This window comes from Tauraco erythrolophus, chromosome 3 (assembly GCF_009769465.1).
Source record: "Tauraco erythrolophus isolate bTauEry1 chromosome 3, bTauEry1.pri, whole genome shotgun sequence".
Classification (NCBI taxonomy): Eukaryota; Metazoa; Chordata; class Aves; order Musophagiformes; family Musophagidae; genus Tauraco; species Tauraco erythrolophus.
Window position 1 is genome coordinate 92388735 of NC_141467.1, and position 26156 is coordinate 92414890.

The 26156-nt window shown below is 40.6% G+C and overlaps 1 protein-coding gene across 3 annotated transcripts in view; it reads right to left on the reverse strand.

Moving 5' to 3' along the window:
- Positions 1-10586: 10586 nt before the first annotated feature.
- ATAD2 (ATPase family AAA domain containing 2) overlaps positions 10587-26156 on the reverse strand; it is a 36519-nt gene continuing 20949 nt past the window's right edge. For all 3 annotated transcript variants that reach the window (XM_086608807.1, XM_086608809.1, XM_086608808.1), the window contains 12 exons: positions 25800-25926; positions 24335-24518; positions 22670-22855; positions 21242-21377; positions 20899-21095; positions 19475-19634; positions 18995-19117; positions 18751-18900; positions 16919-17323; positions 16093-16217; positions 13620-13748; positions 10587-11857 (listed from right to left, as the gene is read on the reverse strand). In XM_086608807.1, the coding sequence (XP_086464933.1) occupies positions 11816-11857; positions 13620-13748; positions 16093-16217; positions 16919-17323; positions 18751-18900; positions 18995-19117; positions 19475-19634; positions 20899-21095; positions 21242-21377; positions 22670-22855; positions 24335-24518; positions 25800-25926 (1964 nt within the window). In that variant the 3' untranslated portion in view covers positions 10587-11815. The remainder of the gene's footprint in view (positions 11858-13619; positions 13749-16092; positions 16218-16918; positions 17324-18750; positions 18901-18994; positions 19118-19474; positions 19635-20898; positions 21096-21241; positions 21378-22669; positions 22856-24334; positions 24519-25799; positions 25927-26156) is intronic.

Consider the following 26156-nt stretch of genomic DNA (forward strand, 5'->3'; position numbering starts at 1 on the left):
AGTTTAAAGCTGCATAAATCTCCGGGGCTCAAAGTGATACTCCCTCCGATGTAAATGAGAATGGGCAGTAGACTTTTATTAAAAAATACTGTAGGGGTTGATAAAAACACATTTGAGAAGCAACAGAAAAGTCTAAAAAAAATTTACACAGCACAAAACAGGATAGCATCAGAGTTGGGGGGAAGGAAGAGAAGAATCAGTATTATGTTTAGACCTCCTATTATTTAGAGTAGGAAAATCATAATCAGTTTTAGTCAGAAACACTGTTAATTTACATTAATGTTTCAAGAACGCACTGAACACATTCCCTCATATGAGTAACATCTATCTAATTTACCAACATTAAACCAGTCGTCCTCATCAAGAGCACCAATGACTGCCTGAAGTACTAACTGTAAACAGGTAAGTTTTCATTAATGAGATAAAAGCACTGAGGAAAAAAAAATCAGTATTAAAACAGACAGTTTTATAATTATTTTTTTTAAAGGCAAGTTGTCGTAGTTCACTAATTTGGAAACTCTTAGTGAAAACACTGAATTAGTGGCAGTCAATGACTAACCTTATAGACAGACATTCACTCTGCAAACATCCGCACTGAGTGGAGATACGAATTATTTTCTGAATGACACAAGTGTCCTGCCTGAAAGTTGAAAAAGCAGGACAGGTTTCTTTCTATGCAAGATCTCCAAGTCGGGTTCGAGAATGAGCTCTGCTGGGGCTAAAAATCTTAACAGACATGGATATATCATCACAGAAACAATACATTTAATCTAGTAAGTATAAAAAAAGCACCATATTTTGTCTCATAAATCCGTAGGTTTAAAAAAACCCCACAATTCAGCCATGCTTGACTAAATGTGGGTTTAGATATTCTACATATTTACAGTAGTTTCATTAATAATACACACATGTTATGCTGTTTAGGGGAATTTTTAATTAAATTTTAATTTCCAAGCAAATGCAGTTTGACATAAATTGGAAATAACAGGAACTAATCATTATCTGAAAAACAAGATATGCATAATTCACTATTTTCTAAGAAAATGACAAAAAGTAAAAATTAATACTCTGAGTGTATGTTCACATAAAGGACTGATTAAAATAAACACTCAGCAATATAATTTATCCCTTTACAAAACAAAACTCAGCAAACTACCATGATATCAAACAATGAAAATCATTTGCCATTTACAAAAGTTATCAAAAGCACAAGTGCAAATCAAGATTAGAAGAAATAATTTAAATCAAGGTTCCCTACGTGCAGATTTAAACTGTGATTAAATCACTTATTTTAAACCATTTTGACTTCTATCAGTTATTCCAGTTCCCACATATTAGGATTGTTTTTGAATTAACGCATTAGTTAAATGATATTTGGAGGGAGACAGGGGAATAGAAAGATTGGTTAAAGAGAGGCAAGACGAACATGTCTAGTGTCGTTACTAAATCAACCAAATTATAAGAGCCCAGGACATGACTGGGGTGTGGTACTCAGAGAGAATGTTTACGAGAGTGTCCAAGTTTAGCATAAGAGAATAGGAAGGCCAGGAAACCCCATGGGAATAAGATGCATCTGTTGTTGTAGGCAGCTCCAGCAAAATGTTACTGGTTCACTAGCCTGGGGCAAGCTTCCCCCCCTTTTTTTTTGACAGCCAAGTACAACACTAGCTTGCTGTTTCTTTTTTTTCTTTTTTTCCTGCCATCATCAAGCTGAAGCCGGGTGAGAATATTTTGTGTCTAGACTAATAAATGTTTGTAAGGATTTTGCAAGACTGGTTTATGGGAATAGAATCCACTTTTTGTTTTTCTGCTGGAAAAAGCAGCATTAAAAGCAAATGAGCACCATCATGCATTTGTTTTAAATTGCGTATTACAGCACTGCTATTTTGTGTGCAATCAATACATAATTTGGAAGAAAAATGCTTTTAAAATTCAAAGCTATCCCTGAGCTGCTAAGGTTCTCTTGGAAACTGAAGGAGGAGTCTGAAATTATTGTTCTTTTGTTTGCATCCCCCAGTGGGAAAGGCAGCACACAACTAGAAACCACTGTGCTTTGAGGCAGCATGAATCATTAAGAATAAAGATCAACCTCCCCCCCTTCATTTAGATATTAAAACTGGATCTAGGACAAAGGTAAACTAAACAGACTCTTTCCTTCCCAAGCAGTTATTGGGTTAAATAAAATATCAAGGGGACTATATAAATCTTGTAACTTCCTCTACTGAAATTAAAAAAGATACTTATATTTTGCAAAACGTGGCCTGTCTAGATCCCAGTTACAAGCATCAACTTAATCAGTGGAAATTACTGGGATAAGCGTGGGCCAAAACCTACATTTTCTTTTTAATATTTGTGTTGGAGGGCGGGGTATCTCAAGATGAAATGGCTGACTGAGCTTTTTATTTCATTGCTTTGGGTGGAAATGACTGAATCTTTCCACACAAAGTAGTGCAGAAAAGCTGCTCTGGTGCAAAGCAATCTTCAGTCCCAACCCTCCAGCCTCCAGCAAGCTCTCAACCTCGGCCCCGTCCCTCTTGAGAGTCGGCTCTCTGCAGCGCCCGGACTTAAACGTGGCCTGGTAAGGAAGAGGGCTCCTGTTCAGTAATTCACATACAGTAACTTCATGAGGATTACATCCAGAAATAGGATATTCACTCATATAAAGCAGCATGCACCTGCAAATTCTGCCCTTGGAACTAGCTCCTGCCTATATATGCCTCTAGCCTAAACTGCAGCCGAAGTATTGCTGGCTCTTCAGCAGCAAGCATGTGTGACCACAGGGTACAGAGTTTGTGCTGCCATTGTCCACGTAAATATTAGTGCACTGGAAAGCTTTCAAAGCAAAGGATTCTGAAGTAAAATCTCAGTGTATTCAGTAACATAAAAGTTCTCCCTCTCTGGACATTATAGACAATGATTAATATATATATTTCTAAGGATGTGCACATGTGACTACTTCTTCACTATTTGTGGAAATGAGAAACTTACTTAAATTCAGTATTAACTCTTTTCTCTCACTTCTGCTCTCCTTTCTTCAAAAGACACAAACAGTTGATATTAACAAGGCCTTATTTTTTTCCCTGGCAGAATCTAAGAACTAGAGAATTAAAAAAAAAAAAAAAAATTAGTTCTCTACTCACCCACAAAGTCCTCCAAGAAATTTAAGTAAAATGTATTAAGAAGTCAAATTTTAAAAACACTCAAAAGATACATGGAATAAAGTTGTGTGGATTTCCATCGTATTTAAACAGATACCTACAATGCCAGCAGGGATCTTGTACGGGCACCAACAAGATCACTGATCGACGCACAAAAAAATTAAACTCATGTGACACTCCAGGTAGGATGAACCTTTTGTCAGTCCAGATCCCCAGTGAGAAGTCTGGAGGACAGAGAGCCACAGTATTCAACGTTGCAAACAAGGCTGGACATCGTGCAGTGCAGAATGCTCCAAAAATTCCACCAACGCTGTTTCATCTTGCTGAGAATCCTACCAAGAAACAGAAACCCTCGAGTCTTCACGCTTGCTCCATCTAGCTCACTTGGCAACTGCTGCCAAATGCCTAACTATTCCTGATACAGCTCTGATCTGCAGAGCACCCTCAGCTCCAACTGATGTTGCTGAAGACAGCTGACCTATGTATAAAAAGGCAGTATTTTTCTACTTTGAAAGTATCCTAAAGATTAATTAGGAATTTGGACTTTTTGAAGAAGCACACAGCTGTAACTAAGGTTTAACTATGAGTCTTTTACAGCCCAGGTGGTAATAATTGTTCTTTCCTGACTCCTTTCTCATTGCATCCCCTCTACTCTTTTTAGGACATACGACATTCCTAGATCTCATTTTGACCTAATTACCAGAACAGAGGCTTACACCCATGTGCAGAGCCAGCAGAAGAGTTTTAAAATCAACTGTGTTTTGACATACAAAGCACGTCTTTCCATTATAACACAGGGAGGAGGGCAATCACATTAGTACCATGTTTTGTTTAGGCTAATGTACAGCAATTTTTAGGAAAGTCAAGCTTAGAGTCCTCTACCAAGACGGCCTTTGACTGTACAAACATGCATTTTAATCTATGATGTTCTTCGCATCTTTGTAAGGTAAAACAATGTTAAAATAATCACACTCCTAACCTATAAACAAGAATTCAAGCCTTTGAAACCTATATAAAACGATTGCCTAATTCTCAGTATTCGTTGTAAGCTAACAGCTATTTTGTATTCAATATATGTGGTTCATAAGATGCTCTCAAGATTCAGAGTGCAGAACATGTGGAACTTTTACCATAACCACTAGAACGTTCAAAATTTCATCTCTGTCCTTCTGTCTGGTGGGGTGAATTTGGCGCTCACAGGACACTGGCTTTGGCAAAGAGCGAGGGCTGGCGTTACGCATGCCTCATTACACAGCTCTGTCTGCCCACTGTTTAAACAAAACTGCCAGCCTTCAAGGCTTGCTTGAGCAAGGACTTCAAATTGTGGGTCCCCCTGGCAGTGTGTTACATTCCTCCAACTCCTAGTGAGACCAATGGATAAGAAAGGTGAGCAGCAGTTTGCAAAGTGCCACTGGGGAAGGCCAAGTTGCACGGAATAAACCTAAACCACCAAACTCACGTTCATAAACGGCTCCAAACACAATTTGAAGCCTGTTCTTTGGGAGTCAAATAAATTACTGAGCTCCTTGAGACCTATTAGGCATAATCGGAGGTCACGCTGATAAAGGATGTTTGCAACATTAAGTTTTTTGCTATCTTTGACATCATTTAAGGAGTGCAAAAAGCAGCATTTTCAAAGCTCTTTACTATTTTTCCTAAAGGTTCTCCCATCAAGCCCCATCCATTCCTCTTTTAGTCGTCAGCAATTTTCCTACCTTCTGTGCTTTAGCATGATATGGCTCTTTTTATAATTTTAATGGTATAATAAATGTACTCTACATTCCAGTTCTTGCTCCTTTAGATCATACTATTTTCACTGAATTCTACTGAACTTTAACATTTACTATGATCTCTAAGCTCTTAAGGATGAAATAGTGGTACGCCTCTTTCTGCAGGCGACAACAGCTCACACAAGCAACTTTTGCTCAATTTGGGCGGATTTCTGAAGCCAGCTAGAAAGGATCCACTGGCAGTAGAGACACTGTTCTACGAAATATGTTACAGTTCTCTGAAGGACATTAAAAAGACTTGAGTGGACCTTCTGAAGTTCCTTCCAGTTTCTTGACAGAAGACAACAGAACTGGAAATGAACCATCAGTTAAACTGATGCAAGGCACAGAATTATGAAATGTCACCTGGCTGGTACAGGATAAGGAAATGTATCATTTTTGGAGGCTTCCACCTCCATAGAAAAAGAAACAACTGTTTATGCAGAAAAGTGGTTTGAATGCTTGGGAAGGTCCTGAACTAGTCACAAAAAAAAAAAAAAGAGAAAAAAAAAAACAGAAGATGAATTGGAATAGATACAACAAAATGGAATTAATAATATTACTACTAATAATGCTGAAAATATAAGTAACCGTATCCCTTTGATAGTCTGAAGAAAGAAGCTGCTTTAATGTCTGATTCGACAATGTGAGAAACTCAAATAATAACATCAGAAAAATTGTATTCTTGTAGGCATATATTCAACAAAGGCAATGCTACTGACACATAGTGGGGAGATACATTAGCAGAACACTAAAATCAATATTGCTGCCTATTTAGGAAATAGTAAACAAAAGGGGAAATGGTACTATACTGAAAATTGCATCACTTGTTTACAAGTCACTGACAACTCAGAGGTGAACCATCTTGGACATTTATGGATCAATGACCCCGCATCTGAAGTGCAAGGAGAGGGAATGTTGACCATTAATACACAGAAGAGAACACGTCCATGCACTCAGCTAGAAATGTTCAGAACCTCCCCCCGCCCCCCAACCCCAAAACTGTTATCACACAGGACTTAATAAACAAACACTAAAAAGATCATTCTGTAAGTTTTGCAACAGGCTCAGGATTTCTAAAAATTAGAAAACATAAAAATAATGAATTTGACACTGTGAAATTCTTGACCTCAGTTTGACAGGTAAAGAGAACCTGATCACCAAAATAAACATTAGCCATAGCTTAGCCACAAGTAATTGTGCCTTGATTATATTTATTATTGTGCAAACAGAATAAAATCCAGTTTTAAAGCACAGAGTACTTATAAAGTCACAGTTTCATAAAGCTGGAAAAAATCCTGAACTCAGACTTGAGGAAAGAATCTGACTTAAAAAAACATGTGACTATTTTTTAAATAAGACTCTTCTAAAGTCACAACCGAACAAAAGGGTCACCAATCATAACTAGATAAAAGAGCTAATCAAAATGTAATCCTTTCCCCCAGACTACATAAAAACAAATGGAGAAAAAACGTGGAGGAAACTGAGGGATAGCAATAAGCTTAAGTGAAATGCTACAGACTGCTCAGTGAAGCAAAAGATACAAGAAACAGTCTTTTTGGTACATGAGGAACAAAAGGAACCCTAACAATAGCACAAAGTCCATCATTTAATAGAAATTCTTCAGTACTGAGAAATCTACAGAAGGCAGAACTGTTCAACACACAGCTCTAACAGTCTCCGATGATATATTGGTACGCAGTGATAAATATTGTCTGCTCCAATAATAACCAACAGTGATAAACGACAGCAATTAAGGCGAGACATCAGGACACTGGATCCAGCTGAAGCACGCATAGGTCATCAAGGGTGTTGCAAGAGAGGAAATAACCCAGAACGGTCATAAGAAACATTAAGAAGTAGACAAGCATGCCGAAAAGCTCTACCTCCAACTGCTGTGTTTCACAAAGACAAGTTTGGGGACAATCACAGTATACACACACATTACCCACACATGATAGCAGCAGGCTTTTCAGTCTAGCAAAGATACAAGAACCACTAGCCTGAACTTAAAAGCAAATAATTTCAGTTACAAAAAATGGCATCTACTTCTAATAGGCTCAGGGGAATTCATTTAACACCACGAGTGAAACTGACTGCCTTGCTGGCAATGTTTAAAGACAGCAACAAAAGGGTTTTCTAAATGATGCGTTGTCACTTAAAGAGGTTGTAATTCAGGGCAGTCCTATAATTTGCATCATGCAGATTGTTTTAAATAAGGTTTATTTAAAACCTTAATAAGTGTTCACAAGCTTACTGCTTTTTTTTGGTGTGAAATCCTTCTAAGCAAAACCAAATAAAACCATACTGCTGGTCAAAACCAACAGCACAGCTTTTAAAATTCCTCTCTCATTCCTATGTTTAATGGAATATTTGTTTCCACATAACAAGTTTCAAAACAAAATCCACTTCGTATTTATACAATGTTTATATGCACTTTGACATGCCCAATATGCTCTCTGTACATCCCTATTTTAAAAATAAGTGGCACCTATTCCAGCTTGCAGACCAAAAGACAGCCTTCACTGTTTTACATGACACTTTCTGCAAAGTAAAGTTCTCCATCCTTCCGTTAACTATTTAACCTACCAGAAAGTCCAAGCAGCTCAGAAATAAAGCCCAGTACCTACCAGATAACGTTCACTACTGCAGATACTCTGAGCCCTTTCAGAGATCCAGAACTGCCTCCATTACATGGTTTATCGCAGTCGGTGTCGATCTCCAGTGCTGCACATGCTGATCTAGGGGAGAGCCGAGCGTCAGAACGCACCCCAAACCCCAGACACCCCCAGAAGAGTAAACCAGACATCTTCCCCAACTTCGCCTGCACATACACCGCACTGCTCCTGCACGCTCGCCCCCGCTCTGCAACGCCACGGGATGCGAGACGGCTCCGGAGCCAGAACTTCATGGCTCGTTGGCTGCCGTCAGGTTTGTCTGTCTGTCAGTCCGTCAGCGCGGGTGCGCGCAGCCCAGTGACACCGGGCGGGAACTCGCCAGCTCCTCCGGGCGCACCGGGAGCGAACTTCTTGACTCTCCTTTCCAACTGACGAGTCAGACGGATCTTCCTCCGCCCTGTGGCGAGCACAGCCACGCACAGGCTGCCGGCTCCGCAGCTGGCACAGGGTGGAGGAGGGAAGAACGGGGAGAGGAGATCGTCCTCGGACCCGAAGGGGTTTCACCCCGCCGCGGGCCGGGCGGGCGCGCAGCAGTTCGCCTCGAAGTTACGCCTGGGCTCTCCTCCGGCCCTGGCTCCCTCAGGCGGCCTGGAGCCAACCGCCCGCGGCAGGTGATGCCCCCCGGCCACGGGCACAGCGCCGGCCGGTCGGTCGCTCGCTGCCGCCAGACAATAGGGAGGCGGGCGGGGCGCGGCCGGCCCACCGCGCCCACCCCGCGGGCGGCAGCGGGGCGGCTGCCCCCGGCGGGCCCGGCTCGGCCCGCCCGCCCCCGCCGGCCGGGAGCCGCCCTTCTCCTGGGGAGGTGCGGGGCGGCGGGCGCGCCGGCGCTGCCCCGTCCCCGCCGGGAGAGCACCTGGCCCGCTCCCCGGGGAGAAGCGGGGGCGTGCGGGGGCACGCCTCCCCGGGGGGGGGGGGGGTCGCCCTCCCGCCTCCCGGCGCTGAGAGCCCCCTCTCCGCCCGCGCCAGAGGCGGCGGGAGACGCGAGCCCTACCTGCCGGCGCCGCTCCGCCTCGCCCCCTCAGCCCGCGCCGCCCGCCTGCCTGCCTGCCTCCCCGCCTGCCGCCTTCGCTCACGGCCGCGCCGCCATCTTGCGTTTCACAAACTACTGCACTTCTTTTGGGGCGGGGGGGCGGCGGGTGAGCCGAGAACTCCCAACGCCGCCGGCCGCCCGGGCCCTCGCCTCGCCGCCGCCCGCAGCGCCCACTCGCATCCTCCCGGCGCCTCGCTGCCCCGGGGTGGGTGCGCGGGGAGGCCGGGCAGCGGCGGCCGATGCCTCAGCCTCCCTGACAGGGAGCGGGGGCGGAGCCGCTCCGCCGCCGCCCCGCCCGTCAGGCGGCGGACACCAGCCGCGGGGCGGCTCGGCCCCGCCGAGGCAGCGGCCGGCCGTGGGGGGCTGCCCAGGCGCCGCAGCGCCGCAGCCCGGGGGCCGCCGGCGTCTCCTCGCCCTTGGTCCAGGCGATATGCCGGCGGGCAGCGCCTGCGGCAGGGCGGCACGGCGGCGGCGGGCCGGGAGCTCCCGGGTGGCAGCGGCGGCCGCTCCTCCGCCGACAAACTTCGGTGAAACCCCTTCGGGTCCGAGGACGATCTCCTCTCCCCGTTCTTCCCTCCCGCCACGCACCCGGACGGGCTTTACGGGCAGCGTCGTCTCCAGCCCCGCGAAGGCGCTTTCTCCGACGCCAGCCCCGAGTCTCCCTCCGGCGCCCCGAGCTGTGGCCGAGGGCGGACATTGCCGCAGGGTCCGGAGCTCCGAAGGAGGGGCAGAAGTAGCGACTCCGAGGAAAAAAACCCACAACCCTTCTTTGTTGTTGTTTAGTTACAGAACGCGGAGAAAGGGGACCTCTTCCTTTAGTACATACATAGATATTTTAGCGAATATTTAGTTTTAATTCCCGCTGCGTATTTCTCAAAAATGTCGTGTTTATACATGCTGTCTCTTCCATCACTGTTTGCCATTTTGGTTCAGGCACTATGATTATTTCCCTGAGAAAGAAAAAAAATGCGGCTTGTGGAACTGTTAACAGTTGGTCATAAAAAATCCGGATTTACACAATTATAAACTTTTTTTTTTTTTTAAAAAAGCTGTATAGATACAGTATCCTGTGGAGATGTGACAGGAAGGAGTTTGATCGAAGATTTCAAAACCAAAAGTTTTGATCCCAGGGATGTTTTTCTGGTTCCTCATTTCCACACTGTCGCTCTTGTTCAGTTTTCCAAACAGTCATCCTGGGGAGTAGAGTCAGCAAACGGCTTCCCCAATCCCATCAAAAACCAGTGACAGCAGCCAAGGTGTACATCAAGTTAAGCAGAAATTATGTTAATTCCTTTATTACATTTCCAATGTAGTACATTACATCAAAATGTAAATTTTCAATACAATTTTTCATCCTCCTGTGCTTGCCTGTGCCATATAACCAACACACCAAGAGTGAGAGGCAAGCTGCTCACATACAGTTCTTACCTTAAAGTCTTGAGACTGATACTGATTTTTAAGTGTAAGGTTGCTAATGATCAAAATATGAAGACAGGCTGAGAGAGTTGGTGCTGTTCAGCCTGGAGAAGAGAAGGCTCCGGGGTGATCTTATAGCAGCTTTCCAGTACCTAAAAGGGGCCTACAGGAAAGCTGGAGAGGGACTTTTTACAAGGGCATGTAGTGATAGGACAAGGGGCAATGGATTTAAACTGAAAGAGGGCAGATTTCGATTAGATATAAGGAAGAAATTTTTCACTCACAGGGTGGTGAGGCACTGGAACAGGTTTCCCAGAGAAGTTGTGGATGCCCCATCCCTGGAAGTGTTCAAGGCCAGGTTAGATGAGGCTTTGGGCAACCTGGTGTAGTGGAGGGTTTCCCTGCCCATGGCAGGGGGGTTGGAACTAGATGATCTTTAAGGTCCCTTTCAACCCTAACCATTCTATGATTCTATGAAAATTATACCGCGATTAAAATAGAGCAGACAAAATGCCTCCCAAAAGGTGATTCATATTTTATTAATACCCATCCAAACAATACAGATAAAAGAAAAAAAAAAAAAAAAATCGGCGTAGTACTCAAATGTTTGGACAAACACAGTAGAAAGAAACAAAAAAAGAAAACTGAAACATAGGTAAGAAACCAAACACATACAGAGGAATTGCAGTTAGGCATTCAGTACCACCAGACGTTGTGTATGTGAGGTGACATAACACAACAGCGATGTATCGTGCCACGCAGTTCATCGCAACCAATAAAAAATTTCATTCTCATATAATTAAACTTTGTCTTAGTCTCACTTTTTAAAAAAAACAACTCTTGTCAAATTAACAAAGACATTTTCTCTGCTGGTTTGAAGACACATACATCTTCAAAACAGGGTATTGCTTTGCTTTTCCTTAAATATATTTATCACCAACAATATATATCACTTTTATGTAATAAACAGATATAATTCTCTCCAAGTAACTAGAAAACTATTTACAATTTAATTCACCTACAAGCTACCTGACCTGCAACTACAATTTATATTAAAATGGTATTCTCTAGTATCAAGAAGATTGTCATTATTATAAGCAAGACTCAACTTTACCTTAGAAATTTACAGTAGTAAATCTTGCTTTGTTTCAAGTTAGGTTTTTTTGACAGGCAAAAATATACCATAGCAAAAGTTCTTATGTTTGTGGAAAGAGTGTTTCTCCCACATACTTTCTTTAGGTTGTTAATTCTATGAAAGCCACTTGAGGTGCTATCAGGTAATTAAAAAAAAATTACCTCTGAACTGCATTAAGAGGTTTCTAAAGGATTTACTTTTCATATACCAAAATGAGATTTGGTTCAAAACCTTTATGCAATATGCAATGGACTATACAGCACCACAGACTATTTTTAGAAAAATGTATTCCCACAAGCTGGAAAACGATTGTAAGAGTTTATCAAGTTTTCCATCGTTTTCTTTAAAAGACAGGTACTGAAATTACCTGGGAGATGTTCAGATCTGCAGTGTTCCAAAAGCAATCACAGCAGTATGTCAATGTAGAAATGTATATATAAGATGAAAATATCAAATAGAAGCAATTAAAGGACTTTATTTGAGCTCTCTTAATAAATTTTAAGATATATTTGTTTAATATATTTATAAATATATATGTAGAAGTATTTTTATTGAATTATGCACAGATAACAGCATGCAATGAAAAGAAAACATTACAGAGTAGAAGTCAAGTATGCCGAAATCAAGTATCATGGAGCATAACTGAAGGCTGCAATTTCTTTCTTCATTTCCTAGTAAGAAAAAAAGACAAACTACCAGTCAGCATGAATAAAAGCTTAAGAACCTTGTGTAGGTCTTCATAAAAAATAAAGAATCTGTACATACATCAAATTTGCAGTAATATTTAGCAAATACATGTGCTATCACCATCACAATGTCTTTCTATACCTACTGGCTTCAAATGCATCCTTGTGCGTCCAAAACAGAGAGTGGGCTAGAGAGACTGTATGGATCTGTATCAGGAGACTATGGATCTGCATCAGCAGTGGTTTCAACAATTAGAAAGAGGAGACAGTTCCTGAAAAGCCACAACTAAACCCTGGAAATGTTATTTTCTGCACACTGCATAATTATTTGTTAAAGTCTCTCCCTTCATACACTAGAGCTTGCACAGCCACTCTGTATAGGAGATATTTTTTTGTTAAAGCTAAAGGTAAAAGTAGAAAACAAAGAAATCAAGTCCCTTTTAATTTAAGCCACAAAAGCTCACAAGCCCTGAGGTAGCATAAACAAATCCCTCCTCGTGCTAAAACACCTCATTATACGAGATGAGAGAAGGGCACGTTTTTCAGGAACGGCCTCCCTGAATCCAAATAAACCCTCACTGTTGCACAATCAGAACGGAGCGTCCATTCTAACTCTTTTATCAGATGTGGAAGAAGAGATCGAGATGACCAGGGCTGAAGAGAAGAGGTTTCCTCTTTTTTTAAGGCAGACTGAGAGGCATAAAGAATTTTATCTATTCTCAGGCACAAGCATCTCAAAGACAAATGGATTCAAGGATGTTGAATCTGAAGACTGAATATCCAACCTATCAACTCGATACTAGGAATGCGTGACTGGGAGCATGGGTGCCTCTGGAAGACTTCTGACAACTCAGAAATCCTCTCCTTGCAGGAAGAGATCAGAGAATTTGACTCATTAGCATTAAACCGTCATAGGCAGAAATCTCCCCATGTGTCAAATTAAAGATGCTTGAGCCACACTAGTTAAAAAAAGATTCTGGTGAGACTAGAGAGAAGTCTCAAACTCTTGTTGTGTTTCATACCTGATTTAGAATCATAGAATGGTTTGAGTTGGAAGGGACCTCAAAGATCATCTAGTTTCAACCCTCCTGCCATGGGCAGGGAAACCCTCCACTACACCAGGTTGCCCAAAGCCTCATCTAACCTGGCCTTGAACACTTCCAGGGATGGGGCATCCACAACTTCTCTGGGAAACCTGTTCCAGTGCCTCACCACCCTGTGAGTGAAAAATTTCTTCCTTATATCTAATCTAAATCTCCCCTCTTTCAGTTTAAATCCATTGCCCCTTGTCCTATCACTACACGCCCTTGTAAAATTTCGAGAACAGAATGACTACTATACGAAATATTACCATGTCTGACTGCCTGTAAGGGGAGAAAGAGGAAGCAACAGAGTGAGAAAAGCACCCTCCTCTCAAAGCCCCCCACCCCTAAAAGGGTTCTGCAGAAGGACTATTGGCAGACTGACGTTAACTGCTTTCAGAGGGCTGTGTGGGTAGACCCATTGTCTTCAAGTTCAAGCCTTTTCCTGCTGAAACTGCCAACAATTATGCCAAATACAACAACAGTTTTGCAATATGGATAAACATCTTCCAGACGGAAATGAAAAAGTCTTGTAGCACAGGCAAATAAGCAGTAAGGAGTAACTAATGCTAAATAAGCGTGATGCCCAGAACACACACGTACCTATACGTAACACACACATGCATAACAGTGATAGAAAGTGCTGTAAGATAAAAAAAATTTACCTTCACTAATTCGGTTTTGTCGTAATCTTCCCGATGTTGGTAAATGCACTGACTGAGAACAGCGTACAGTCTTTCCAAGTGCAATATATTGAAGTTCTTAGTTATCACAGTGACAAGATGCAACAGTTGCTGAAGAAAAAAACAGAAACTACAAGTTTAGAATAGCGCAAGACCCTTTGAATAGGCTCTTTATGTTTTCAGAAGCTAAACAAAACCAATACAACACAAGTGACATCCTACTTTCTTACATTGTTAAATAAAATATGAGTGACACTTCAGAGAACAGATTAAATACCTCACAAGATTTAACTGGAGAAAATGAGGTGATTTTCCGTACTTCAGAGAAAAGGTTTTAATTTCAGAGACTATTTTATTACTAATCAATGTATCACATTAACAGTCATAATTGTGAATCAACTGCTTCCAGAACAGCAGGGAATGACACAATCCGCTTTGTCCTAGGGTTGCTGCCACAGCAAAGCCACTGTTGCATTTCATTAGAGAAACTGTTGCTGCAATGCAGGGCACTCTAAAGTGGACCTTTGGAAGCCAAGCTAAAGATCTTCTAGATACAGCTGTGCCAGCTGGAAACGGAGGCATCCTTAGATGCTCACCTTTGCCCATTAGCTGAACACGTACTGTGCCTACAACTCTGCTGGCAGAACACACTGCTCGAGTGTCTGAAGTAGATCAGGAAGCAAAGTTAAATCAGTTAGCTCCTACCTTTAAATCGAAGAGTGGATAAACTACCAGAGTGACTCTGCCTGTAGCAAAAGCACAAATCTCTCACACAATCGTTTCTGTTACCAAAGATGCGAATGTGATAATTTCTGGGAAAAACAACAGTGACAAGCTAGTGGCAGCACCTTCTTCCACTGCTGTGACTGTTCAGTATCTGTGTTGCGTGAGGCTGTGAAGGTGTAGCTTAAGAGAGCAGCCATACCAAACGATAATATTACTGCCTCACAGCTGCCCATCATCAAACGCTGCCTCCCTCAGATCAGCTAGCATAGAATTTGAGCATTCCCCTCAACTTCATTCTATACAACATGCAGATAAGACACACAAAACCACACAGCATGCCTTCAGCTGCTGCAAACAGAAAAGGTAGGATGTGACAGAGGTGTATGGTCAACACCCCGTGTGAAACCATTTCTAATTGCTGCATATTCTTCTGTATGTTAATGAAGTTATAGGCCTACTACCAAGCAAATAAATGAACAAAAAAACCCTAAACAAAATCAAGCAGCTACATTTTGGAAGTTCACCTAGCTTATTCACTGCAGGCGAGTTCCAAAGAGGGGCTCTGGTACAAGCAGCTAGTTCCAATGGCACCCATGTTAAATAAATAAGTTTTCTTCTAAAAGACGTGTTTCATGACTGTAGCTCTCTTCATAGCTGAAACACACATAAGGGCTCTACCATACCATTTCTCCAGTGGGCAATAACTTCAGAGCACATGCTATTGGCACCCTGACCCTATGAAAAACCTACATGGCTTCTCTACATACATGTATGAACAACAAACCCTGCTGAAATCCTCTTCCTTAGGAAGCCAGCTTTAAAAAGTTGGTTTCACCTCTACAAATTAGGTCACAGCTTAAAACTGTGACAGAAATTGTGTTGACAAGCCCCTTCACCAAAGGGGATTCCTATCTGGTCACCTTCTCCCTGCACATCCACGGAATACTCCCTTTCTCATTATGGCAGGTAAACAGCAGCCCTTCTCTGCTTTGGCCAACCTCCAGGACTCCAACCTAGCAATTTTCCTAATTTTCCTCACTGCAGCATCCCCTGAAGATCAGATCCTTATTCTACCCTCTCCAATTCACGAAAAGGAATCCCCCTTCTACCCCTGTAGCTAGGCTCATTTTTAACCCTTTCCTGAACTGTAGCCTAGGATAGCAACTTCTCTGCTACAAGGGACTGGAAAATCCTTATAACACTGTAACTGTATGAATGCAAAATTGTAACACTGGATTTTGAAAGGATTTCAGAAAAGTAGGTATTAATGTTTTATCCATGATGAGCTTTATGTCAACCTGCTAACATCAGGTTTAAAGTCATCACTGCTAGAAATAAAGGTCCTTTTCAGGTTCCTAATAAATGAAAACATGCAAAAAAGCAAACCAAAACAGCCAAATCCATCATAAAAACTGTTAAGACATTAATAATCAACAGTACTAGTAGGTTGTCAGTGGGCTACTTTAAAATTCAACAAGCTCTTTTACATTAAAAATTAGGAAGAGAATCCAGTCTCCTAAAATTTATTTCACCAAAAGCAAGAACAGCAGTCTACACCAGGGAAACACAACAATCATAGACCATTACAGGTTGAATTATTTCACAAGCTATATATCCTTCCCATAAATTGTTTTAATTGGCATTGGTTAACAACTGACATCACTTACAACTGTACATGTAGCAAGAAAATATCCCACTTCGGTATTAACTAAATTGAAATGAGACTTACTTTGAGCTCACAGTAATCCACAATCACTGGCTGTGTGAGAATTTCCTTTGCTTTCTCAACACATACCCCCTGTTGCTGTTCTACCCGAGAATTCCTTGCACGAGTCATATGGTGCACACACGAATCTGAAACGACACAGATTTCTTAAGTCAGGATTTCTGTTTATCTGGAATACAGGATCAGTGAATCATCCTGTACTTGGAATACAGTGTCTGCACTGACAGAGACAGAACTGTTACCGTTTTTCACTGAGAAATGCCTGACTTTTACTTTCTTTCTGGCAAAAGTCACTGCTCCATAAAAATTAGAAACTCTGACACAAAGAAAAGCACTAGAGAAAAAGGCAGGGTAAAAACAGGGGAAAAAACCCAACACAATAGTCACATTGCCATTACAGCACTGCACGGTAAAATTCCAAAGTAATTTAGGTCAGGCAACAACATCTTACATTGCAAACATTAGGACACAAGTCTTCTATTCCACGTGTGACTCTGGGTCCACACTGCTTGAAGTACAGCTTTTTAACTTACGCTCATTACCGGGAAGATACTCATACAATAAAAGTAAGTCAACGATTGTTTTTCAATTAGGTACCATTTGAAAAACAAACTTCAGAACCATAAAACCAGCCGCTGCAGAAAACCATGGGTTTGGCTAGCATAACTAGAGGGGCAGCATCATTATGCAAGAAACACTGTGTGCTGATTTTAGAGAGATACAACAGGAACGACAGAATGGAATTAAAGTAAGGCTAAAACCTAATAAATAGTGTAATCTTCCTCAGGAAGAAAAAGGAGCTGAATGACCTGTTTGACCTTTCACTTACCATTTGAATCTCTGTCTTCAGAACTCGCAGCTATTTGGCAATCCGGGACTTCACTCTCCTTTCTTAGGTCTGAGTGTTCAGGAAGCATGACGCTCTTCTTTTCGGAAGCAGATTTAGCCACGAGGAGAACTCTCTCTCTTTCATTTTCCGTCCCAGATTTATTTTCATTCCCATTTTTCTGTCGTTCTTGAAGTATGTTTTCATTTTCTTCCATAGAAGAATCCTGTGTGGACTCCACTTCAGTGCGATCCATGCTAGAAACATGTTTTTCTGAAGACTCTTCATCACTTTCGATGTCGTTTTGGTCTTCTGGAACTTTGTTCTCTTTGTTGAACTGAAAATTCCTCCTTTTTGTTGCGATACTTGAAGACCCTTTGTTCTTTCTGCGTTTTCTTTTTGACATATCTATGAAAAGATATCAGAAAAAGTAATCCAAAACATTACCAAAACAGTTCCTCCTTCCAAATCCAGCATCCTCATCTTATTTGACTTACAAGGAAAATTATCTAAGGAGCTCAAGTATACCATTGTCTGTCTCCCTACATATGTCTAGAGAGAGTTGCAACTTAATGAGGTCAATTTGCTATTAGATTTTAAACAGCCAGCTGCGGAATTCCATTCACAAAACCATCGTCTTCAAGATTTTGTGAGCAGAAAATTCTTGCTTTAGATAGTAAGCATTACTGCAAAGCAAGGTTATTAGGTGAAGTTGCTGTCTTACTACATGAACTAACAGATGAAAACAGAAAAGCGTTCGGAGACGAGCCCTTCTTCAAATCTATTATAAAGCTGTAAACTTCAAAAGCTAAACACACATTGAGCAGAGTTAAGCAGACAATTTTAAGGGAATATTTACTGGAGAAAAAATTGTCCTTAAAGACTTACACCTCATATGCTTTCTGATTCAGTTAACCTTGTGCCCTGGTTTTGACTGGGACAGTTTTCTTTTTAGCAGCTAGAAGAGTTCTGTGTTTTGGATTAGTATGGGATTTGTTATGAGAAGAGTATTGATAGTGCACTGATGTTTATAGTTGGTGCTGAGACATCAGGGACCTTTCAACTCCCCATATTCTGCCAGCGTGCAGGTGCACGACAGGCTGGGGGAAAACAGCTGTGTGGCTTTAGTTGCAGGCTGGGTTAAACCACACCACCTTGTTTAAAAGAAACTTTGCATTTTCGCCTTCCAGAAAAACCCACCGTTCTTTGTATTCACGCAGTACTGCACAAAGCATATAGGTGAAGTCAATGGCAAAATTCCCAGTCATGCCAGTGAGACCAGGAAACTTCACACGATGTCATGAGTCTTAACTGAAAGAGATCCAAGTCTCTGTTCTTTCACGTCCTTTTCACAGGAGAAGTGAGGAAATAATGATCTTTCCTTTACATATCTATGACTATTGCTCCCCTATTTTTTTCCCTTTCCCCCTTCCATTGGAAATCACAGCAAGAGGTGGCATAGAGTTTAGTTTTTAAAGGCAAGGAAGGGAAAAATACTGTTTCAAAGAACTAAAAACTAGTTGAGTATTCAGAAACTGCCATGTACAACGTTTCTGACTTCAAGAGGTAGCAATTTAGGAGCCATTAAATGTCAGTTGGGCCATCAATGCCAGTGTCTTACAATGTAAACCAACCACTTTACTTGAACTTCATTACCATACTGAATGAATGACCTCAGGATTTATCTCACATTTTGAAGCAAATTAAAAAAAAAAAAGTAATGCCTCTGGCATGAAGAGCCAAGCATCACAGAAACTTGTTATGTCACAAGAACCAAGAAGGTATCAGTGACTTTAGTACCTTCTCCAAGAAAGTCTGAATAAAACGCAACTTGCCTTTAGAGCGGGGTGTACTGGAATCAACAGGCACTGCTGGCATCTTTGTTTTTTCATTACACTTTGGGTCTGTTTTCTTACACGCAGGAACAGAGTTCTGCTTTGGCATTACATGGTAGTAAGATGGAGCATACTTTGAAGAGCTACAACCTTGGAATAAAGAACAGAGAGCAAAGAATTGTCTTGCATTGTTGGTTACAAACACTGAGACAAGTTTTAAATTCTTAGTGTCAAAAAAACACACCTCTTTTCTTACGAGATTCTTTAATTTCTTCACAGTGTTGTTCAAAATCTTCATCCATTTCTTCCCTCACTATGGCATACGCAGTATCTCGCAAAGTACAAGCTCTGTGCCTAATGAGACGATCTGAAATTTTACAGTCAGAACTGAGTATTTTCTACCAAACAATGAAATCTTTTATTTTGATTGCTTTGAAAGATTTTGCTCTTTTCATAGGTAGGTTCTGAAGGGTTATCTCAGTGAGTATTTTCAGCACAACAACATAAAAGTTAATAATTAAAGCAAAAGCACTAGTTGCTGATCAACACTTCTATCACAATTTCAAGCCCGAGTAGTTTAATGATACAGCATTTACAACACAGCAAGAAATGCTCTCTGTGAATGTTTAAAATTATCTAATCCCAAATCTACTGTCCACAGATGGCATTTATCAATTTATACCTTTTAAATTTTTCCAAATTAGGGATAAAAACTCATCCTCACCTCCAGGATCTTTATCTGGGTTGTACTCTAAAGCATTGCTACAGATTAGATCAATGTCTTTTAGAAAATCTTCTGCAGTTAGGTACTGGTGCAAGTCAATCTTAGAGAGAACTGCCGAAAGGTCCATGGGATGTTTAATAACTGCGTCATAATCGGGTACCTACAAATCAAAAATATATGCTCAGAGATTTAACACAGTATCTACCAAAATTATTTTAATAAAGTCAAATAAAGGACTTTTTAAAACCCCAAATATTTATGACACGTTCAAAGATGAGGATTAAAACCAGTTAGTTTCTTGAAAATAGAAGGGCTTTTTCAACTGGCTTTGAAGAGACAGACGAGAAGAAGGAAAAAAGAGAAGCAGGGAGGTCAGTGCGTGTGGGGCAGAGAAGGGAACAGACACACGGGAGTGGGATCCATGTCAGTTCGCTTCAGAAAAATCAGAGCAAAGAAACCTTTCTGGTAAAGTCACCAGAGATTTTCTTTGCTCTTAGCAGCAAGAAAAGGGCTGCAGGAATTGCACCTTTGAAGTATTTGTCCTAGGCATCTACTTTACAATGAGATAACTGGAGCCAGAGGTGCTGATTTCTTTACTCAAACCATAAAAGATGCCTAATGACTAGTTTAGATGAGGACATCTATGTTTGTTTAGATTATTCACATCTCAGAAACTAGAAGTAAAGGGAAAGACAAGTAAGTGGACGCTTAGGGGAACAGGACTTTGCTGAAACGCAAAGCTGTATTAAAACCTCAACTGACTTAGAAGTATATGCCCTGGGCTTAGACTTATTCAATAAATTAAATGAGAGAGAGACACATAAGAAGTGTATGGGAAGAAGAAGAAACCACACAGTACTTATGGTTGATCTTATACTGAGGAGCCTCAGGTGAAACAGAGAATAGAATCTTAAACTTTAAGAAACTGGTGCTTCTACTCCTGTTCTCACAGCAACTACTGATAGTCAATTAAAGGGCTTTAGGCTTTATTAAACCAGCCCTATAGGTACTGTTTATAATTATAAAGAAAGAGATCTCTCTGCTTTTCAGTGCTGTAACATGCCTACATAGCAAAGGCTTTTCATGAACAAACTGTGTTGGCATTTGGTCTAAGTGGCAGTTGGACTGGATGATTGTTGTAGATCCCTTCCAACTGAAATACTCTGAAGTTCTAAAGACATTTTAGAAGGAACCTGGGGCTTTCAGTGAATACTCAAATAACAGACATTTGAGAGCCTCAAGGAGTCAGCAAAAGTAAAAGCAAAATTCACTTCCTGCTTCTTGAAAAAGATCAGAATAGTACAGTCCTAAAAACGAAGATAAACCTTCTTATAAAGAGCACACAACCACTGAGAAATACACAGAGAAATTATGAATACACACAGATAAAACAGTACATCAACAGTAAATCAACAGTAATTTACCTCCTCTGGGTCAACAGGCTTTGTAAATGCTCTGAAACGTCTGTCAACAGCAAGTCTATGAGTCACATTCCTTAAGAAAATCCTAAGTTCACACAACATATCCTCCTCCTGCTCCTCCAGCTTTCTTATTTCTTCCTCTGTCAGCTGTCGAGGCTTAGGCGGTGGTGCGACAGGCAGCACTTCCAAGGGCCGCCGAGCTTAAATTAATCAGAAACTTTTAGTCAATTTATGGTACTCAAATACAAGCATAGGAAAAATTATTGATAGAAAATTATCACCAATGCAAGTACTGTACAGATACTGACTTCCAGTTAGCACAGTTTTACATGTAGAATATCCTCACCTGCATTGTTTTTTGATGCAGGAGGTTTAGCAGCTTGATTTACAACTAAATCCTCAAAAAACATTCTTCTTTCTTCCTTATTAGGCAACTCAATTTTGAAAACTTCTTCACAAGCATTAGCAAACAATTCTTTTATCTAAAGCATGAGGAGAAAAGATGTTTCAGATATAAGGCCACACAAATTCATATTCTATTTTAAAAAGACTAGTACCTTTCTGAATTAAACTCAATAATCACCTGGATAAGACAAACTGTGAAAAGTTATCTTCTTGGCCTTAAAAGGCTACATTTTTCATAGGTTAGCATGGAAAATTAAAATATCTTCTTCAAGGAACACCTCCAGAGTTAAAGCTCAACAAAGGGACCGTAAGATACACTGATAAAGTGGTGACATTCATCACCTCCAAGACTGTTCACTTTCTATTTATGTGCCCTGCTGTCCTTTAATTTGAATCTTTATGGCAGCTACAGAGGGAACAGGCAGGGTTCAGCAGACAAGTGTAGGCTTTTGGTAAGGTGTGGGTTTGTTTGTTTGTTTGTTTTTCAAATTAATTTAAATAAGGTGTCTGAAGTTGCTTCCAAGGTTTACTCCATTTTTCATCTCTGCTACCAAAAGGTATGGAAGGAATTTCAATACTTATTTTAGAAGGAATTTATTAACAGTATAAAAACTTCTGTAGAAAGTTAAGCCCTTTCAAAGCATTTGATGATAAACATATCTAGGTAAGCTCCCCCCCCCACCTCCACCCCAGTAATTGAGCCAAAATAATCAGAGCAGCACATTCACATTTTGAACACCTTTCTTTAATGCACACTCTCAGATGTCTAGAAAGCTAAGCACGTACTCTTATTGAATTTTGTTAAAAAATACAATTACAAATTGAGTTCCAAGTTACTTAAACAGAATTTGGAACTTAGCTTTCTAATTTGTAAAGCTTTCACCTATATGAAGAAAGAAATTTAAAGTTTTGTTAAATAATTTAAATTTGAAATTACGTTCCGTCATTAACAGTGTGATCACTGTACTTTTTCAGTAAAAGTATCTTTCACTTTTCAGTAAAAATGTTTTCAGTAAAAATATCTTTTTCCCCTTTACATTTCAAGCAATGTATATTCTTGACTAAGTACATACCTAACCATCTTGAAGTCACTGGAATTATTATCTGGAGTAAATTTATATATCTCTCTAATAAGCATGAGTGTATGACAAGGAGGAAAAAGTTGGGTTAAAGTCAATCTCTTTACTCGGAAAACACTTTAGAGAAATGTTTCAGTGTTGTTTTGTCTAATCAAATTTAAGAGACCTGGTTAGGATGCCCAAGTAATAACAGGAATTTGCTTAAGAGTAGACAGTACTCCAATGTCTAAAGGATTTATAAATTAACAAGAAATTGAATAAAAAAGTAATAAAAGTATTGACAGAAATACCTCTTTCGGGAGATCTGCGTGACACACATCAGATGTTGCAAGCAGCAAAACTGGAGCAAATGTTGGAATGTTCTGCAGTAGTGTTGTAAAAGTAGCTTTCAATGTAGCTCCAACAGCCTCCCACCACAAATGGATATGTGGGATATAAATTATACTCGGTGCTGTTCTTTGAGCTTCTCTCATCAACTGGTAAAAAAATGAAAGGTTGGATAAGAAAACTAAACCATGTAGAACAGGCTAATAAGTAACTATGTATCCGTGAAACTATCTTATGAAATAGGACTATATGAAGCCAAAACATCAAAACAAACCAACAAAAGAACAACTCCTTAACAATAAGGTAAAATTTCCACTTTGACTCAAATGTAGACATTGCTACGCAGACAGAAACAGACCAGAATCTCTGCCTGATTTCAAAACTACTTAGGTGTAAGATAACTCAAGAGCTGGACAACTCAGCTGGTGTGGTGGTGTGCCCAGAAAAACAAGACTAACTCTTCAGTAAGGTGTATTAGTCGGGGTAAATGGCTACATGACTATGACTACTCCGTTTTCAGTTCAGAGCGGGCACATATCCAAGTCAGTCTGGAGCACAGTCTGGGCAAACAAAGACCTATGTGAAAAGATGAGAACTGACACTGTACAAAAAGCCTGGTTACAATTCCCAATTTCAAGTACATTTTGTAAGAGGTGATCAGTCTTCAGCCTGCTTGAACCGCTTAATCCCTCACAGCCTTTCATTACCAAAGGGTCCATCAGACCAGATTACGTGCTTTGCAAGACCACAAGCCGTTGCCTACAGATGGGACCTCAGTCATACAAGAGGACATGCATCTACCGCATGATGGAAGTGGCAATGGTCCTTTCCCATGACAAATTTCTCTGTGCATCCTTTCAGATTATCAATATTTAGGGACTTCCCATCACAAAGCAGGAAGCACACATGGTATATACATCCAAAAAGAAATTGTTCCTCTTATGTGACAAATAAGTATCCAGTCATGTAACGTGCCCATCCTTACTTGCATTGCTCTCAAATGCTTTAATATAGTGATGCCAAACAATATGGATTTCCTGACTAAAAGTAAAAACGAGAACAGCACTAAATCTGCTTATATTTAATTTTCGTGGTTAAGAAAAACACACCAGTGTACAAATGTAAGTGTTCCATGAATTTTAATGCTTTTACTGCATACACTACAGCAGCAGAAGCTGTATAAGTATATGTAAAAAAGAAACACTTCTTTTGCTCAAAACCTTGATTGCCTTACAAATATAATAAAAAGGCTACAAAAAGTGCACGACATGCAGTCAGGCTGATGCAGAGCTATCTGCTGGGAGCACAGTCTTAAGAAGCAATGAAAACAACTTTCTGTATCCCACCGAGATGGGCAGGTTTCTTGCCATAAAGAGGAGTTTATAGCAGCACCTCCGAGCTGCCTGAGCTGCTAGCAGCATCCTCACTGTTTAATTTAGAATAGAAAATATGGGCATGTGCAACATCCGTATTCAGTATCATTCGATCTAGAAGAAGAGTGGATTTTCAGACAGAAGTAAACATAACGGCATGTTCAAACCAGGCCAACTCCATTAACAATTTTTCCTACCTTACTAGTTTACATAGAGTTCATGAATCCTATGAAATTAAAGAGAAAAAAAAGATACCTGTGCACATGTTTCTTCCGGTGATGTGATGCTAACAAACAAAACAGATAGGTCTAGTGTATAAACTGGAAACTTTTCCAGGGCATGTATTACTGCAGGTGCCAAATGAGAAGCTTGCCCACATCCTGGTTCTCCAACTAGTAAGAATCGTGGCCTGCAAGATGTTGGCTGGTAATAAGCATTTCTACAACAATAAGAAGAAAACAAGTTTAAAAATGAAGTGATGAACAGGCACACAGATGTTAAAAGTTCTTTTTCCTATGCACTTTGTGTGTGTGTGTGTGTGTGTGTGTGTGTAAATACTCTCCATATTCCAGCAAATAGTAAGCTGGTCTGTGATCAGGAAGACTATCGAAGCCCATTTTCTTACAAACTTGTACCATGCCTCCCCCTATGAATTCCTGCCGGTCCCTAGCGTGTCTGCTATTTGTTTGGCTGGGTTAAGTGACAGCTCTTAAATCACACAGGGTGACTTGTCCAGCAAAATACACACACAACAGACAACTGGTCAGTAACCTGATATGGGGGAGAACAACTCTCTCTCAGCATACACCAGTCTGGATCTCTTCACCGTTTGTACACACCAATTTTCAGTAGGTCTTGAGTTTAAGTAACTGTGAGATCTCTACATCTGTCAAGTTTAGCTGATACTTGGCCAGAGGTACTGGAGATAGTGGTAAAGGAAGGAGCAGAACAACATTTCTAGAAAAAAATTAATGTGGGCACTGAAACACATTAGCTGTATCTGAACAAGTACACAATTGGATCGGTTAAGTTACAGCAGTACACTAAATACGTGTAAGATTGATATTTACGTTATTCACTCATTCCGATTACTTCATCTTTGAATTGTGTATTAATTTCCTAGTAATCTTGCTTTACTAGCACGAAACACATTTGTGAAGAGCATTTTTTTTCCCCCACTACAATACTTTTGTAACTTTGCTGGCTGAAGTCAAAGATTCTAGAGACCTAACCAAGCTCAGTAGGTCAGAAGATGTTCTGGACAGCACAGCAATAGAAGTTGAGAAAAATAACTGACCCCACAGTGATGACAACAATCTGTTTTCTTCAACTGTTGGCTTATATGACTTCCACATTAAAATGTTGAAAGATTAACATAAACTTAGTAGTTAAAGGTACAAAACGGAGACATTGTTTAAGTTCTTCTTACAATGTTTTAACAAACCATTTCTCAGTTTTGTTTCTGCTACATAATTTGCTACTAGTTTAAGCAATCTTGGAAAGTAGAAGGGCAAAACATGGCTACGCAAATCCATACAGGTTTTTCATTAAAAGGACAACACTTTCCTTTGGTCTTGGGTCTCAGCTGGATCTTCACGCTTACTTCTTGCAAATATTGATCACTTCCCCCCCATTTTACTCCTACATCTACCACTCCTCACATCAAAACTGTTTACAGACTCAGCCATCTTAAAAATGTAAACATTAAAAAAACATTTACCTGCTAAAATTGAGGAAATTTTCCTTTTGTCTACCAGGCGTTTTATGCGTTGGCTTATCTTCAAAGATTGATGGTGATTCCTCATCACTGTCAATCACATCATTTCTTAAAATATGATTTAAACTGTCTGAAAGACAAGAGGTTTGTTAACTTTCCTGAATAGTCCGTATCTCACTCTTGCATTAATACAGCTGGAAACTGTAATTAATCAGTGCTGGAAACCCCTCATCTTGAATTTCTTCATTTGAGGGCACATGCTGAATGCCATTTCCTGAAGAGTTCATCCTACCACATATCTAAGGAGATTGCACAATGTCTCTACAAAGCTGTCCTATGTCCCGTGATTTGCATAAGGTA